This window comes from Aplidium turbinatum, chromosome 14, assembly GCF_918807975.1.
Source record: "Aplidium turbinatum chromosome 14, kaAplTurb1.1, whole genome shotgun sequence".
Lineage (NCBI taxonomy): Eukaryota > Metazoa > Chordata > Ascidiacea > Aplousobranchia > Polyclinidae > Aplidium > Aplidium turbinatum.
Genome location: NC_137485.1, coordinates 1,864,141 through 1,882,679, shown reverse-complemented (window position 1 = coordinate 1,882,679; position 18,539 = coordinate 1,864,141). Strand labels below are relative to the sequence as shown.

General features: G+C 36.1%; 3 protein-coding genes and 1 pseudogene across 3 annotated transcripts; 3 read left to right on the top strand and 1 right to left on the bottom strand.

Moving 5' to 3' along the window:
* The first annotated feature begins 5,327 nt into the window (after positions 1–5,327).
* LOC145783604 (kelch-like protein 6) lies at positions 5,328–6,758 on the top strand. Its single transcript, XM_082595497.1, has one exon. The coding sequence runs from the start codon at positions 5,328–5,330 to the stop codon at positions 6,756–6,758; it is 1,431 nt and encodes a 476-aa protein (XP_082451623.1).
* Positions 6,759–10,041: 3,283 nt separating this feature from the next.
* LOC145783603 (general transcription factor II-I repeat domain-containing protein 2 pseudogene) lies at positions 10,042–11,832 on the bottom strand (annotated as a pseudogene).
* Positions 11,833–14,510: 2,678 nt separating this feature from the next.
* Positions 14,511–15,281, top strand: LOC145783601 (kelch-like protein 12). The gene has a single exon (XM_082595496.1). It carries the CDS (start codon positions 14,511–14,513, stop codon positions 15,279–15,281), a length of 771 nt encoding a protein of 256 aa, XP_082451622.1.
* Positions 15,169–17,286, top strand: LOC145783514 (uncharacterized). Its single transcript, XM_082595403.1, has one exon. It carries the CDS (start codon positions 15,302–15,304, stop codon positions 15,929–15,931), a length of 630 nt encoding a protein of 209 aa, XP_082451529.1. The 5' UTR covers positions 15,169–15,301; the 3' UTR covers positions 15,932–17,286.
* The last annotated feature ends 1,253 nt before the right edge of the window (positions 17,287–18,539 follow it).

Below are 18,539 nucleotides of genomic sequence, written 5' to 3'. Positions count from 1 at the left end.
GAGCGGATAAATTAAGTTGCCAGCTGTCTGCTACAGTTGCACCACTAAACATTCTGTGTTGGTTGCACCACTAAATTTCTGTGTTGGTTGCACCACTAAATATTCTGTGTTGGTTGCACCACTAAATATTCTGTGTTGGTTGTGCCACCAAATATTCTGTGTTGGTTGTACCACTAAATATTCTGTGTTCGTTGCACCACTAAACATTCTGTGTTGGTTGCACCACTAAATATTCTGTGTTGGTTGCACCACTAAACATTCTTTGTTGGTTGCACCACTAAATATTCTGTGTTGGTTGCACCAGTAAATATGCTATGTTGGTTGTACCACTAAATATTCTGTGTTGGTTTTACCACCGAATATTCTGTGTTGGTTGCGCCACTAAATATTCTGTGTTGGTTGCACCACTAAATATTCTGTGTTGGTTGCACCACTGAATATTCTGTGTTGGTTGCACCACTAAATATTCCGTGTTGGTTGCACCACTAAATATTCTGTGTTGGTTGCACCACTAAATATTCTGTGTTGGTTGCACCACTAAATATTCTGTGTTGGTTGCACCACTAAATACTTTGTGTTGGTTGCACCACTAAATATTCTGTGTTGGTTGTACCACTGAATATTCTGTGTTGGTTGCACCACTAAACATTCTGTGTTGGTTGCACAACTAAATATTCTGTGTTGGTTGCACCACTAAATATTCTGTGTTGGTTGCACCACTAAATATTCTGTGTTGGTGGCACTAATAAATATTCTATGTTGGTTGCACCACTAAATATTCTGTGTTGGTTGAACCACTAAATATTCTGTGTTGGTTGCACCACTAAATATTTTTTGTTGGTTGTACCACTAAATATTCTGTTTTGGTTGTACCACTAAATATTCTGTGTTGGTTGCACCTCTAAACATTCTGTTGGTTGCACCACTAAATATTCTGTGTTGGTTGCACCACTATATATTTTTTGTTGGTTGTACCACTAAATATTCTGTTTTGGTTGTACCACTAAATATTCTGTTTTGGTTGTACCACTAAATATTCTGTGTTGCACCTCTAAACATTCTGTTGGTTGCACCACTAAATATTCTGTGTTGGTTGCACCACTAAATATTTTTTTGTTGGTTGTACCACTAAATATTCTGTGTTGGTTGTACCACTGAGTATTCTGTGTTGGTTGCACCACTAAATATTCTGAGTTGGTTGCACCACTGAATATTCTGTGTTGGTTGCACCTCTAAATATTCTGTGTTGGTTGTACCACTGAATATTCTGTGTTGGTTGCACCACTAAATCTTCTGTGTTAGTTGCACCACTAAATATTCTGTGTTGGTTACACCACTAAATAGTCTGTGTTGGTTGCACCACTAAATATTCTGTGTTGGTTGTACCACTAAATATTTTGTGTTGGTTGCACCACTAAATATTCTGTGGTTGTACGACTGAATATTCTGAGTTGGTTGCACCACTAAATAATCTGTGTTGGTTGCACCACTAAACATTCTGTGTTGGTTGTACCACTAAATATTCTGTGTTGGTTGCACCACTAAATACTCTGTGTTGGTTGTATCACTAAATATTCTCTGTTGGTTGCACCACCAAATATTCTGTGTTGGTTGCACCACTAAATATTCTGTGTTAGTTGCACCACTAAATATTCTGTGTTGGTTGCACCACTAAATATTCTTTGTTGGTTGCACCACTAAATATTCTGTGTTGGTTGCACCACCAAATATTCTGTGTTGGTTGCACCACTAAATATTCTGTGTTGGTTGTACCACTAAATATTCTGTGTGTTTGTACGACTGAATATTATGTGTTGGTTGCACTACTAAATATTCTGTGTTGGTTGCACCACTAACTATTCTGTGTTGGTTGCACCACTAAATATTCTGTGTTGGTTGCACCACTAAATATTCTGTGTTGGTTGTATCACTAAATATTCTATGTTGGTTGCACCACCAAATATTCTGTGTTGGTGGCACTACTAAGTATTCTGTTTTGGTTGCACCACTAAATATTCTGTGTTGGTTGCACCACTAAATATTCTGTGTTGGTTGCACCACTAAATATTCTGTTTTGGTTGCACCACTAAGTATTCTGTGTTGTTTGTACCACTAAATATTCTGTGTTAGTTGCACCACTAAATATTCTGTGTTATTTGCACCACTAAATATTCTGTGTTAGTTGCACCACTAAATATTCTGTGTTGGTTACACCACAAAATGTTCTGTGTTGGTTGCACCACTAAACATTCTGTGTTGGTTATACCACACCTTTTTGAAAAAATATTCTAAAAATTTGATTGCTTTTTTTTCCCTTAGGCGCTAGCCGCACTATAGGAATAAAGTCGAAAAATAATTCTAAAAAATAAAGCAAGCTGAAAAGTCGCAAAAGAAGATAAATGAAAATATTGAACAATAATAAGCTTAACTAGGAATCATCAGCATTACGCAAAAAAATTGGTCATTACGCTAATGATGCATAATCAGGCCCGGATTTAAGGGGGGCAGAGGGGACAGGTGCCCCGGGCCCCCGACTTTTGAAGGGCCCCCTACGTGGAAAAAATGTGATTTTGTGTTATTTTTTCTTCCTTTCAGCCTTTGAAGTTTCTGAAAAATGCTGTGCAGTGCTGGATTGATGCTATTGTAAACGCAGAGGTGGTTTTTCGCGCCGAAAAAAAATTTTGCAGAGTGGCCCCCCGATCTAAAAGTGCCCCAGGCCCCACATCAGCTAAATCCGGCCCTGTGCATAATAACGCTTACCCACCAAATACACAAAATACAACTAAACACAAAAAACTTTGAATAAAAAGCTAGTTGTAAAATACAAGATTTGTGGCCTATATTATTGATTCCAGTTTCAAAACAAAAAAAACAATGGCTACGTCATAAGTAATCAAATAAACTACAACTAAGTGCAATGCAGTAAATAAACAACTTTTTCGTCTATGTTAAAGTTTAAGAACAATAGAGATGACAATTGTGCAAAAACGGTACGAAGATGATTTCATGAATCTTAATTTTTCTTTCGTGATTGCACCACTAAATATTCTGTGTTATTTGTACCACTAAATATTCTGTGTTGGTTGCACCACTAAATATTCTGTGTTGGTTGCACCACTAAATATTCTGTGTTGGTTGCACCACTAAATATTCTATGTTGGTTGCACCACTAAATATTCTGTGTTGGTTGTATCACTAAATATTCTGTGTTAGTTGCACCACTAAATATTCTGTGTTGGTTGCACCACTAAATATTCTATGTTGGTTGCACCACTAAATATTCTGTGTTGGTTGCACCACTAAATATTCTGTGTTGGTTGTATCACTAAATATTCTGTGTTAGTTGCACCACTAAATATTCTGTGTTATTTGTACCACTAAATATTCTGTGTTGGTTGCACCACTAAATATTATGTGCTGGTTGAACCACTAAATATTCTGTATTGGTTGCGCCACTAAATATTCTGTGTTGGTTGCACCACTAAATATTCTGTGTTGGTTGCACCATTAAATATTCTGTGTTGGTTGCACCACTAAATATTCTGTGTTGGTTGCACCACTAAATATTCTGTGTTGGTTGCACCACTAAATATTCTGTGTTGGTTGCACCACTAAATATTCTGTGTTGGTTGAACCACACGACTGAATATTCAGTGTTGGTTGCACCACTAAATATTGCAAAAACGGTACGAAGATGATTTCATGAATCTTAATTTTTCTTTTGTGATTGCTGACCATTTGCTTTTGTGTAAATCGAAAAAAATGGTTAATCTTGGTGCATTGCATTGAAACATTTCTTCTTTTGTTTTTGAAGAGAAATAACAATGAAGCAATATAATCATTGTGAAATCTTATCTCAATGGTTTTATATATTTATTGTATTTTGTTTTGTACTGGAAATAATTCAATCTCAGTTCTCAATGTAACCAACTTTTCACTTGTTGAAGATACCCTTTGCTTTACAAACGGTAAAAGCAACCACATCAAAAGCCAGTTGACAAATATCTGGGGATGATAGGGTTAAATTGTTCTTCATTTTGACTACTAGCCAGCAATAAGATAGCGAATAAACCGGAGAAAAACAAGTAAAAATGAGCATTAAATAGTGAAACAAACTCCTTGATAACTTCAAGCTTTTGAAACACATTTAATGTTGTGACACGCAATAATACACTGCTGGGATCCCACCGGAACTCACTTGGTAAGATTCCGGTTTTTAAAAAACAATCAACTAGGCTGCATGTAGCAACCGATTTTGATGATCGTGCAATAATAACAGCACCAAAGATTGCTCAATACCAATTACAAATCGATACGATTTAAAGTTAATGGAAACACTGCAATCCAACATAGAGCTAACATGTTATATAAAAAGAAGACAAGTTTCGTCACAGCAAGTAAAACGAAAGTTTTACGTTTGAAAATTTTTTTACATCTTCTTGGATGAGTAGAGGGCTACGTCACAAAAATTAAGGCTAAACAACAAATTTATTTGTTAGATTGGAATTGTACACGTACATTTAGGAATTCGCACGCTACATTAGTACAATAAATTCTTGGAAATCAAACACTAGCGTCGTCGAAAAGTCACAAAAAGTAAAATACTTTTGTATATCCAAGCTAAAGAATTAAAAGGGAAAAGAGACACAATTTAATTATTTATTTTTCTTAAAAAAAGTGAACAAATCCTCCTAAAAAAGAACATATAGGACCTGTAAGTCAACACAATTTGTTTCTCCGTAACGTGTCACCATTATTAAAAATTGATTCAATAAAAAGCTTTATTTGTTTAGGTTAATCATTGATTTCGCTTTAATAACATTCTTGTTGTTCAGTCTACCTAATGCTTGTTGGATTCTGTTATTCCACTATATCTCTGCTATGTTAGTCCAAAACAAGCAAGGCAGGCATTGCTTTAAGTCAGTTTGTAGCTTTCGTTTATGATAAAACCAAACGTTATAAATTTGTTGTGTTCAGATGTAGTTTATGTGTAAAGGACATTTGTATATTTGCAGGAATACAATAAATTAACATTGAAAATCAAAAATGATAGCTGGTCGGTCTAGTGTTAACATTGGAAATTTGCTATGTCCATTTGCGACTTATGTCTAATTGGATATTTGTACATTTGCAGGAATTCAATTAACATTGAAATTACAATGAAGTCAAAAAACTATAAAAGTAATCACGCTTTAGAAATTTTGTCAATGTTGAACAATGACAGAATCAAAATGAAAAACTATTGTGACGTCACTTTAAGTGCTGGATCTAATGACTTCGCTGGACACAAATGCATCCTAGGCGTGTTCTCAAAATTTTTATCTAAAATGTTTTCTGTAGAAATGCGAGAAAAGTATGAAAGAAAAGGAAATGTCCAAGGGGTGACTGAAGAAACACTTGAAGCTGTTTTAAACTTCATTTACACTTGTGACATCACAATCACAAGTGAGAATGTGTACAACTTAATAGAAGCAGCTAATTACATGGAGATTCCTCACTTGAAGGAATTTTGTGTGGAGTTTTTACTTGAGGAAATTGATGCAACAAACTGTCTACATATTCGTTCATATGCAAAGTTGTATGATCTTGACAAAGTTGTAAAAAAAGCAAATTTTGTGATTACAAACAACTTTGAAAGTCTGGTTAAGGAAAAAGATTTTAATGAATTAATTTTCGAAGATATCCAGGAAATACTTAAAATGAAAGATAAACATGTCATACCTGAGGAAATTGTTTTCCATGGAATGATGGAATGGATCAAACATGACGTCGATGCACGTAAGCAACACTTGACTGAACTTTTCAGTTCATTGAAACTTGAAAATTTATCTGGAGATTTCTTGCAAAATGTTGTCAGCCAAGAAGAATTGATCATGAATTGTCATGAATGCACAAAAATGTGTTTTCAATCAACCCTTTCCCGCTTCCAATTTCAGCAAATTATTGTTGAGCAACATAAAGCCAAACAATACTTCATTGCATTTAAAGGAAATAAAATATGGGAGTATCATATTTTCAATCAAAGCAGACGTACCATGCCAATCTCATTGTTTGATCATAGTTGGGGATCCATTGCAAGTCACAAAAACAAAATTTACATCATCAGTGGAAAAAATACCAACACAGTGGAAAGATTGGACTTGGACGACCTGACGTTGCGTTGGAAGGAATTAGCTGCTACAAATGTAAGGAGAGAAGGTGGTGCTTCTGCTGTTTTCGATGATTGTATTTACAATTGTGGTGGGTGCCGTACTTTACGGTCTGGAGAATGTTACAATATCGACCGAAACAGATGGAACAGGATTGATGACATGAAAAAAAAACGCTGCTACCTAACTTTGCTTTCTACCAACGGAGGAATATATGCAATTGGTGGCATGAACAACGATTTCTTAAACTCAGTTGAACATCACGATCCTCGCCAAGGTGGTTGGAATATTGTTCCTTCAATGAAAGTTGCAAGAGGTGGTCTAGCAGGTGTTGTTTTCAATGATCAATTATATGCAATAGGAGGTGCAAACGACAATGAAAACCTCGAATCAGTCGAACGGTTTGATTCACGGAACCAAACCTGGTGCAATGTTGCGGAAATGAATTGTGCAAGATCCTTTCATGGAGCTTGTGTTTTAAATGAGAAAATATATGTCGTTGGAGGAGGATCAGATGCTGTGGAGGTTTATGATCCAGAGAGGAATGTTTGGGAAATTGAGACAAACCTTACAGAATTTCAGTTTGTTTCCGCCATTGTTGATGTTTAGTTCTTATTTTGTTTGTAATGTATTTAATTTAAACATTAAAGTGACAAACAAATTGATAAGTTACGAAAGTTTCTAGTGCCTTACATTTGTTTAACGTTAATTGAGCAATGAATAACTTGTTATTCTGTTTATTAGGCAAGTGTTCTGTCATACAGATGGTATTCTCTTATGTCGATTCTGTCATTATCGCGTTGTAACTGCTTAACAAATATTTATTTAATCAAGTGTAAAACAGATCAACAGATCAGAAATGTATAATTGTCGTCTCTATATCACTAATTATTTTGTTCTATCACCAAACAATCTGCTTTATGCTTTGTGACCAAACTGAAGAAATTGTATCTGGTAACTGTTTTTAAAAAAGTAACCTTTTTCTTTTTTAAAGATTTTAGAAAGTGTCTTGAATGGTATAAAGTTCAAGTAAAACATGAAGTTAAATAAAACCTCTGATTACAACGCTATCAATTTTGAATGTTGATGTTTCAATATTATAATAAACTGTAAAGAATTAACAAAATACACATCAACCTTACCTACGACAAAACGTCATTTTTGAATAATATATTAGAAAGAAACGTAGTCGTTAAAAAAGTAAGGATTTCTTCATATTCGGTTATTTTGCGCTTTTGTTGCAAACGAAGTCGTCAGGTTGCAAATGTTGCTTTGTTTTATTTGAAGAATTCAATTTAACAAGAATGTATTTAGTGAGTTTAATTCAACACGTATGTACAAATAATTCTGTCTCACTTCGCTTTTAGCTTTCTAGACCTCTGCTATGTTTGGCATATATTGTTTTAGGGTGTAATGGTCAGAAATAAAACCAAACTGAACTGATTTAGGAAAGCTTTGTACATTTAAATGTAAATTCTTGTAGTGTTTTTAATCTGCAAGCGGTGGCTATCTATTTTACAAAAGAAATCGATTTTAAATTTTGTTTGAAATTGTGATGAACTTTATATCATGGTTAAGACTTTCTTGCGTGTGTACGACAGTTTATCACTGTGATCACATAATGAATCACTGGACCTTGTGAGAACATCTTGCCTCAACTCTCCTCGAAATTTACTAGTGGGCTCCTATGTTTAGTGATGGCTCTTAACAATCGTTATCATAATTACAAAATGTCCAAATACTCAAACATCTTTCAATGCAGGAACAAATTCACATTCATCATTGCAGCAAAGAGCAAACAACTCTAAGATGTTTTAGAAGAAAAGGTAAATATGCCGACAGTAGTCAGTCAGTGCAGTAGTTAGTGCAGTCAATGCAGTAGTCAGCAGTGGATCCGAAAAAAGTTAGGGATGGACTACAATCTCAACAAAGCAAATCTTATCAGATAAGTGAACAATGCAAAACTTAATGTCTGAAAAAGTGAACTTGGAGAGGGGCGTGGGGTGGGGGCTTGCCATAGAAAGGTTTTGGGGGCTTGCCATAGAAAAAAATTGACAATATTATCTTGTTTTGGTTGCGATTTTGGCGTAATAAAGTTTTTTTTATCAAAATCCACCATTTGTAGCCAGAGGTTAATTTGTATGTAAAGAAATTCATCAAATTAAAATTAGATTTGGGTAGAAGATTTGGTTTAAAATTTAAGTTAGACTACCGTTTCAGAAAATCTCACGCCCTGGTTCGACTCTCGGGGCGTGCGCTTAAGCAATGCACGTTATAAGGACTGATCTTCATTCATCGTTGGCTAAGTGAATAAAATTTGGTTGAGCGAGCAAAGCAAGCGTGAATTTTTTGCAAAAATGGAAAAAAAATTGCATATTAAATGTTAGGAAAATTAAAAGCCAAAATACGCTGCACAAATTAAATATGCGTGGGTCCCCAGTCAGAGGTTTGCGAAACAGTTAATATACGGCCTTGCACGATTTAAGCTATTATTACTGATCTGCTGTAGCAGCTTCTATATTTCGTTCCTAGAACTAACATAGTTGCAACGTTCATCTGATGAAAGTAAAAGCAACAATAAAGTTGATTTATTGCTTGTGAAGTAATAAATCAACCTATTTGTCGTTACTTTCACTTTCATCAGATGAGCGTTGCAACTAGTGCTAGCAACGACAATTGTCTTGATGAACATCCAAACTTTTCAGTATTCAGCTTATATATTTTTTAAACTGTCAATAAAAATTAAGCAGACCAAAATGATTGGGCCTCTAAATAGCCGTCCCTCTGCCGGGAGGCACCGGGCGGCTAACACGATTCTGAACTGAAACGCCACAGATAAATGGAAGCAGAAAAAGTGTATGTAGCCTAGTCGTCGTCAACTGCTCCTAATTATTTTGGCATGCCACTAAATAGTAAGTACTTTTCATAGACACAGGACACAGCCGTGTACCATGAAGTGGAGTCGAACCGACGACCTTTCGAACGTCATGCAGACGTCCTCACCTCTCGACAACTCAGCTTTCGACTTTATTTATATTTTAAGACTAAACTTAAACCAAAACAATAATGAACAATACTGGTCACTGCGTTTTGGATCAGAAAAAGTAAAGTCTTTTTATTGTATCAACATTAATGGATAGCCGAACTTATACCCAATTGAAGCCACTTGTAATAAAACATAAATTTTAAATGGCTACAATTTAACAGATTAGTTGTTTGTTCGGGCGCCTTGACGTTTGTGAAAATAAAAATTATGCCAGATAATCACTGCTATGTTAAGCTCTTCATGAGCCCTCTACAAGCAAGGAAATCTATGATAATATAGTAGGGAAGTCAAGAAAACGGATATGCTAACTTTAAAGTGCTCTATTTGAGCAAACAAATCGGATATCATCAGGGCCCGGTTAACCATGAGGCACACAGGCCTCAGGCCCCCTAGTTTTGGAGGCCTCAATTCTTTTACATTAGTACCGTAAACGTAGGTAGTAAAAGTTGTTGTTCCAGTGTGTGCATTGTTATTTTTGAGTAACGATTTCAAATTGTGTAATCGTCACGCTTCGGCGAATTTCATTTGAACACGTTCGTTTCGCTTGAAGTTTTGAACGCGATCAGGCGAATGATCTTAGTACTGTACTAAACAACAAGACAGGAGGAATTGCAGCTGGTAGGCACTTAGGCAGAGCCTAGACCATAGGTGGGCACACTTTTTGAATTAGGGGCCAAAATTATTTTGTTCTTAGACTGGCGGGCCAAGTGATCGAGCCGCCACTTACATATAGTTTGTCACACGAATAACAAAGGGACAAAAAAAACGGAAGATTAAATTAACAAATAACTGAAAAATACAACCAAAAAACAAAATCGAATTTAAATACGACGTCTGACAGGATTGTCAAGCTTTATTTTTTGCCAAAGCATCGAAATTTGGCATCATTTTGGTTGTGGCGATAGTCAGGATAGATTTGAGGTGCGCATCACTCAGCTGAGACCTGTGGCTAGATTTGTTAAAATTCATCAAGCTGAACGTCTGTTCACAAATATATGTGGAACCAAACAATACCAGCATTTTTTGTGCCACCTTTCGAATTTCTGGAAATCTGGTGTTGCTTAGCGATGCGTAAAACTCATTTAGCTTCAGGGCTTCGAATTTCTCCTTTAAAACGTAGTCACTCTGAAGATCGATCAATTCCAACTGCAGTTCTTGTGGTGCTGTTGCAGCGACTTGTGAAAGTGGAGCCGAAATAATCTGAAATGGTTTTTGGAGTTTTTTGAAATCAAGAAATCTACGGCAAAATTCGTGGTGCAAATCATTTAGTGATTTGCTGTATTTATTTGCATGTTTAGGGGCTTCTTTCATCGTCAGTAATGTGGGGAAATGAACAAAAGAATTGTTGGACATTTGTGCTGAGAATAAAGCCAATTTTGATTTGAAAGCCGTAACGCTTGTGTACATATCGTGAGCGAAGAGTTCTTTCCCTTGCAGCTTTGCATTCAGCTCATTCATATGTGTTAATATATCGACAGAAAAAGCAAAATCACAGAGCCAATCTCTGTCCTCCAGCTCAGGAAATTCATCAGCTTTCCCGATTGACTTCAAAAATGAGGTAATTGCCTCTTTAAGGTTCCAGACTCGTTTACATGCTTTACCCAAGCTTAACCAGCGCACATGAGAATGATAAAGCAAGTCCTGGTGATCAGAATCAATTTCCTCAAGAAACTTGATAAATTGGCGATGGTGAAGTCCTCTCCCTTTTATGTAGTTGATCAGTTTTACTACTGCCTTCACTACATGATTGAGCTGCAGTACAGATTTACACAGGGCTTCCTGATGGATAATGCAGTGCAAAAAAGTTATATCCACCCCAGCATTTTCCTCATTCATCTTATCTTGAAGTCTTTTTAGCAGTCCAACATTTTTTCCTGTCAAATTTGGTGATCCATCAGTGGTGACATTCGTAAGTTTGTTCCATGGTAATTTAAACCTGTCGATCACACTAGTGACTTTAAGAAAAAGGTCCTCTCCTCGAGTAGTCCCTTTTAACGACTCCATTGCTAAAAGTTCTTCTATTATCTCAAACTTGTCATTAATTCCTCTGACGAAAATCAAAAGCTGTGCCGTGTCTCTTACGTCATTACTTTCGTCCAGCGCTAACGAATAAAATACAAAAGAATCTGCTTTTCCTTTCAACTCGTTAGCTAAGTGCTCATCAATTTGTTCTATACGGCGAGTTACAGTTCTGCGTGATAAACTGATTTGTTCATATTTGCTTTTTGCATCTGGACACAAGAGACTTGCTGTCTCTACCATGCACTGCTTGATAAATTCTCCATCGGAAAATGGTTTGCTTGCTTGTGCTATTTTGAAAGCCAGTAAAAAACTTGCCTTGGTGATTGACTCAGAAACTGCACTCTGCTGAAAAAGAGTGCTTTGCTGAATCCGAAAATTTGCCACTAATCTCTGAGAAACGTCCTTTCTTTGCTGAGTTGACAGGCTGCTATGATGGTTTGCATGATTGGTGTCAAAATGGCGGCGGATGTTGTATTCTTTCAAAACAGCAACGTTTTTTTGGCAAATAAGGCATACCGCAGTTGATCCCACTTCGGTAAAAAAGTATTTCGTCGTCCACTCCTTTTTGAACACTCTGCGCTCACTATCGACTTTACGCTTCTTCGCTGCACTCATTTTAACAATATAATTTATTAACAACTTAGCAATGTCTATTTCGCTTAGCATTCCACACTGACGAAACTGTTGATAAAAACACTAAACTAAGAAATATGGTACATTACTGGTTAAAAGCAGAAAGCACTGTTGCGTCAAGCGACGCACAAATGTACCTGTGACATCATAATGCTCTACATTCTACATTGTATCGCTATTTAGAGACAAGAGGTATCTAATCCTCCTATTGAAACTTCACAATAATAAAACTTGCAACATGTCGATAACATCCGGCGGGCCAGAATACAAGAGCCGGCGGGCCGGATTTGGCCCGCGGGCCGTAGTTTGCCCATGTCTGGCCTAGACGTTATGAATGACGAATGCCACTATTCAGCTTGTTACTAGTGTTACATTATACTTACGTTGGTTTCTTATTATTGAGTTTGTTCCTTCTTACTCGGTTAGTCCCGATGGTAGGGCAGCGATTCCTTTAAAGAAAGCAGAGATGATGATGAACTTGTTTGTTTTTGCATGAGTAGCCTAACATTTATGTCACGCACGATCAATATCTATTCATTTTATCCCTCAGAGACAATTTTTTCTGAATTTGATGAATCTGGTGTTCGAAAATCTAATACCAACAAATATCAGGTGGAGCTGAAAAGAAGTCGACGACGAAATGAATTGTTTGATTTTGACATTGGAATTACAACTGGCAATGGAACTATTTTGTCGGCAAGAGATGAATTTATGACACTTTCTTATTTCCCAATACTGGACCAGCTTGATCCATCTTTGAAGCAGCGTATCAAAGCATATGAAGTCTTGAATCAACGATCCCATATCTTATCATCAGTTGGCCCAATTTCTTTTTCTAATGAAACTGCTTGTGATGCTGCTCTGCAACTGGCTAGTGTATACCCAGAAGATCTTGAAGGGTCACTAGCAGATGAGTTAGTTCACCTATCCGAGTTCTTATTGTTGTGTACACACGAAAGGTTACCAAAAGAAGCTCAAGAGCAATTTGCATACCGGGTGATAGTAGAAAAGGAAGTTAGTCATCATTTCCTAATGCAGAAATGTTGCTAAGAATTTACTTGTCACTTATGGTCAGCAATGCCAGTGGAGAGAGAAGCTTTTCTAAGATAAAAAGAATAAAAAATACACTACGCCCCACGCTTTCACACGACAGTCTTAACTTCCTCTCTCTAATGAACATTGAGTGTGAAATGTTACGACAGCTCAGTTTTCAAAATATTATTCACAAATTTGCAGATGCAAAAATTAGAAAAGTGCTGATCTAAATCAAGAAGTTACTTTCAAGTGTTGTGTAGCTATTTAACTTGAGTTAATGCGTGTATTGTATTATTGTATTACGTTATGTTTTGTCAATTCTACTGCAGCAAATTAATTGTATAGTTGCCGAGTTTCTTCCATAATGGTGTTGAATGTTGTACATTGTACACAATATTTCTGTTATTTCACTTTTAATGTAGAATTTCATGCTAGAATACACTGAGGTGCCAACCGAGGCATAATTATTGTATTCTTATTATTATTAATGCTTGCATGGTCTTGGGAACATTTGCTACTTGGAAAGTTACTTGCTATGCTAGGCTTCGGTTGAGCACTGCTGCTCTGCATCGAAAGCGATTGCCAATAGGGGCTCTAAACTTAGCTGTGCCTCGCCCCCCCGTGAGCCTTAATCAGGCTTTGGCTATCTCCATTCTTCAAATGAGGTAGTTATTTTTCGTGGATCAAAACATAAAATAAATGAAAGGTTTAATTTTTATATTCAAACGCTAGCGAAGCGTAAGTTTTCGAGCCAATAATAAGGTTAAAATTAAAAAAAAGATTAAGACAAAACAATCATCTAAAATGGATCAAAAATATAAGAAATTGGATGCTACACCCACAAATAAGAATAAAAGTTTTAAGAAAATAGAGGTTTGCCTACATAGATTGACTCATGATGCAAGAGAAGGATGTACAAAGGATGCCTGATTGATATTTCTTGGTGCCATTAATGTTTTGGGCTTTAGCACACAATAATACACTGCTGGAGTCCAACCGGGCTGTATTGTATTGACAGGATTAAGTTTAATTTTAAGAAAATATGATATAGGTTATAAGTTAAGTGATATATAACAAAACAGGAAAATCATGCAATAAATACAATTAACACCACAGTGTCAACATCAGAAAATAGTTTTGTTCCAATGAAAAGCACTTCGTGTTTGTCTTAGACTCTTAGTTAATCATTCATTTCGCTTTAACTACATTCTTGTTGCTCAGTCTACTCGATGCTCAATCCTTGTTGGTTCTTATTATTTCGCCATATCTCTGCTGCGTTGATCGAAAGCAAGCAAGGCAGGTAGGCATTGCTTTAAGTCATTTTTTAGCTGTCGTTTATGACAAACAAAATGTTGAAAAATTTTTGTGTTCGGATGCAGTTAATGTGTAGCCTAATTCGACACTGATATATTTGCAGGAGTATAATTAACATTGAAATTACAATGAAATCAAAAAACTTTAAAAGTAATCACGCTTTAGACATATTGTCAATGTTGAACAATGACAGAATCAAAATGAAAAACTATTGTGACGTCACTTTAACTGCTGGATCTAACGACTTTGCTGGACACAAATGTATCCTTGGAGTGTTTTCAACATTTTTATCAAAAATGTTTTCTATTGAAATGCAAGAAAAATATGAAAGAAAAGGAAATGTCCAAGGAGTGACTGAAGAGACACTTGAAGCTGTTTTAAACTTTATTTACACTTGTGACATCACAATCACAAGTGAGAATGTTTACGATTTAACAGAAGCAGCTAATTACATGGGGATTCCCCCCTTAAAGGAATTCTGTGTGGAGTTTTTACTTGAGGAAATTGATGTAACAAACTGTCTACATATTCGATCATATGCAAAGTTGTATAATCTTGACAGACTTGTAGAAAAAGCAGAATTTGTGGTCGCAAACAATTGCGACAAACTGGTACAAGGAACAGAATTCAAGGAATTAAAATTCGAAGACATCAATGAAATACTTCAAATGAAAGATAAACAGGTGACATCTGAGGAAATTGTTCTCCATGGAATATTGGAATGGGTCAAACATGACGTCGATGCACGTAAGCAACACTTGACTGAGCTTTTCAGTTTATTGAAACTTGAAAATTTGTCTGGAGATTTTTTGCAAGATGTTGTCAGCCAAGAAGAATTGATCATGAATTGTCATGAATGTCTCAAAATGTGTTTTCAATCAACGCTTTCCCGCTTCCGATCTCAGCAAAACAATCAAGCCATTGTTGAGGAACAGCAAGCAAAAAAAATGTTCATTGCATTTGCAAGCAAACAAACATGGAAGTATGACATCATAAAAAAAAAACAAGTACCCTTTCAAACACATTGTTTGACCATAAGGAGGGATCAGTTGTTAGTCATAAAAGGAAAGTTTACGTCATAAGTGGAAGGAATACCAAAGCCATGGAAAGATTAGACTTGGACGACCAGAACTCAGGTTGGAAGGAATTGGCTTCTGCAAATGGAAGAGATTGTAGCGCTTCTGTTGTTTTTAATGATTGCATTTACAATTGTGGTGGATTGAGTAGTCTACGATCTGGAGTATGTTATAACATTAAAAACAACAAATGGTACAGGATTGATGACATGAATAAAGGACGTTGTGGCTCAGCCTTGATTTCTACCAGCGGAGGAATATATGCAATTGGTGGTTTCAATAATGGTGATTACTTAAACTCAGTTGAACATCACGATCCTCGACAAGGTGGTTGGAATATTGTTTCTTCAATGAAAATTGCAAGGTATGGTCTAGCAGGTGTTGTTCTCAATGATCGATTATATGCAATAGGAGGATTCAACAATGGGAAACTCAATTCTATCGAACGGTTTGATCCATGGAACCAAACTTGGCGTAATGTTGCGAATATGAGTTATGCAAGGTCCTTTCATGGAGCTTGTGTTTTGAATGGGAAAATATTTGTCGTTGGTGGAGGGTCAGGTGCTGTGGAGGTTTATGATCCAGAAAAGAATGCTTGGGATTTTCAAGCAAACTTTCCAGAATTTCAAAACGTTTCCGCCATTGTTGATATTTAGTTATTATTTTGTTTGTAACGTATTTAATTTAGACATTAAAGAGACAAACAAATTGATAAGAAAGTTTCTAGTGCCTCACAAGCTGCTTAACCTTAGTTCAACAACTTGTTAATCTGTTTGTTAGGCAAATGTTCTGTTATAAAGATGGTAATTTTTTATGAAGAACCTTTTAGTGATTTTAATATCAAACATATTCCTTCGTTAGATAATAAAAATATTTATCGTAATATGAGCTGCTGTACCGAATATACTGTGCAGTACATTTAGTATATTTCAGGCATAAGTTACAGCAATTGCAAACAAAGTGCTCAATGCAGCAAGCAGAGTTAAAACAACTGAAGAACAACAAACATGGATAAGTTATGGGCTACCTAAGATTGTTGAATAACACCAAATTTACACCAGCCAAAAATAATAAAAACAAAGCTACACATCCCTTTACGTAACATTTCATTGCAATGTGATGAGCATGCCAAATTTTGAAAATATATGCAGTCTACAGTAAATCGGCCTATCTTTCCTAATAGATTCAGATCTTGGCTTCAGGCTCCCTCTACCCACATTTGTGTATGCTTTTTATTTCTCTTGCTTGTGTTGTTGGAGCCATTGATCGCTGCGATGGCGCGACAAACTGCTTGACAAATATTTACTTAATCAAGTGAATAACAGATCAATAGATCAGAAACATATAATTGGATATTACTATTGCTTTTTTGCTTAGCATTGAGCACTTTTTTGTAGTATTGATAGTTTTCATTGTTTTAATTGGATATTACTAATTATTTTATTCTATTGTCAAACAATCTGCTTTATGCTTTATGACCAAACTGAAGAAATTGTATCTGGTAATTTGTGAAACAAAATAGTCTTTTTCTTTTTTAGAGATTTTAGAAAGTGTCTCGAATGGTATAAAGTTCAAGTAAAACATGAAGTTAAATAAAACCTCCGATTACAACGCTATCAATTTTGATCGTTGATATTTCAGTATTATAATAAACTGTAAAGAATTAACAAAATACACATCAACCGCACCCATGACAAAGAGTGATTTTGAGGAATATATTAGAAAGAAACGTAGTCGTTAAAAAGTAAGGATTTCTTCATATTCGGTTATTTTGCATTTCTGTTGCAAACGAAGTCATCAGGTTGCAAATGTTGCTTTGTTTTATTCGAAGAATTCAATTTAACAAGGATGTGTTTAGCGAATTTAATTCAACACGTAGCCAATATACAACTAATTCTGTCCCACTTCGCTTTTAGCTTTCTAGACCTCTGCTATGTTTGGCATATATTGTTTTAGGGTGTAATGGTCAGAAATAAAACCAAACTGAACCGATTTAGGAAAGTTTTGTACGTTTAAGTGTAAATTCTTGAGGTGAACTGTATATAATCTGCGTGCGGTGGCTATACATTTTACGAAAAATATAAATGTTAGATTTTGTTTGAAATTGTGATGAACTTTTTATCATTGTTGTAGACTTAAATTTATGCGTGTACGGCAATTTTTCACTGTGATCACATCATGAAACACTGGACCTTGGTTGGTTGGTTGGTTGGTTGGTTGGTTGGTTTTGAATTTTTATCCTCGGACTGACAAAGCCATAATTGGGTATTCGTGGTATACTTGGTATACTTTGTTATTCCTGGTATGCTTTCGCATACTTGTAGTCGTAGACTTGTAGAGGCTCTTGACGCAGGGCCGGTTACCGAGATTGGCAGAGTGAAGTTTTCAGATTGTTGAAGTGTTGTTGCAGGAGAGTTATTCCATTCACTAGGTGTCACTGAATGGATAGCAGTCCTTAAATGCGTAGCTCAAGCGCACACCCCGAGAGTCGAACTTACGCCGCATGATCTTGAGCCGGGCGCGTACCCCAGTGGCGTAGCTAGGGGGGGCGGACCGCCTCGGGGGGCACATCTAGGGGCAGCTCTTTCAGATTACGATTTTTGATTTTGATTATAATCTGATGAAAGAACGCATTTCATTTTCACATGCTTTTTCTTGAAGGGGTGGCAAAATCTGAATCCGCCCCGGGCGGCACATTCCGGCACATTCCCTAGCTACGCCACTGGCGTAGCCACTGAGCTAACGGGGCGGACATCTTGTGAGATCATCTTGCCTCAACTCTCCTCGAAATTTACTCGTGGGCTCATGTGTTTAGTGATGGCTCTTAACAATCGTTATCATAATTACAAAATGTCCAAATACTCAAACATCTTTCAATGCAGGAAAAAAATTCGCATTCATCATTACAGGAAAGAGCAAACAACTCTAAGATGTTTCAGAAAAAAAAGGTAAATATGCCGACAATGCAGTTGATCCGTAAAAAGTTAGGGATGGACCACAATTTTAACAAAGTAAATTTTATTAGAAAAATGAACAATACAAGACTTAATGTCCGAAAAAGTGAACTTGGCGAAGGGTTTGGGGGGCTTGCCTTCCGAAAAAATTGACAATATCATCTTGTTTTGGTTGCGTTTTTGGCGTAATAAAGTTCTTTTTATCAAAATCCACCATTTGCATGTGACCAGAGGTTAATTTGTATGTAAAAAAATTCATCAAATTAAAATTAGATTTGGGTAGAAGATTTGGTTTAAAATTTAAGTTAGA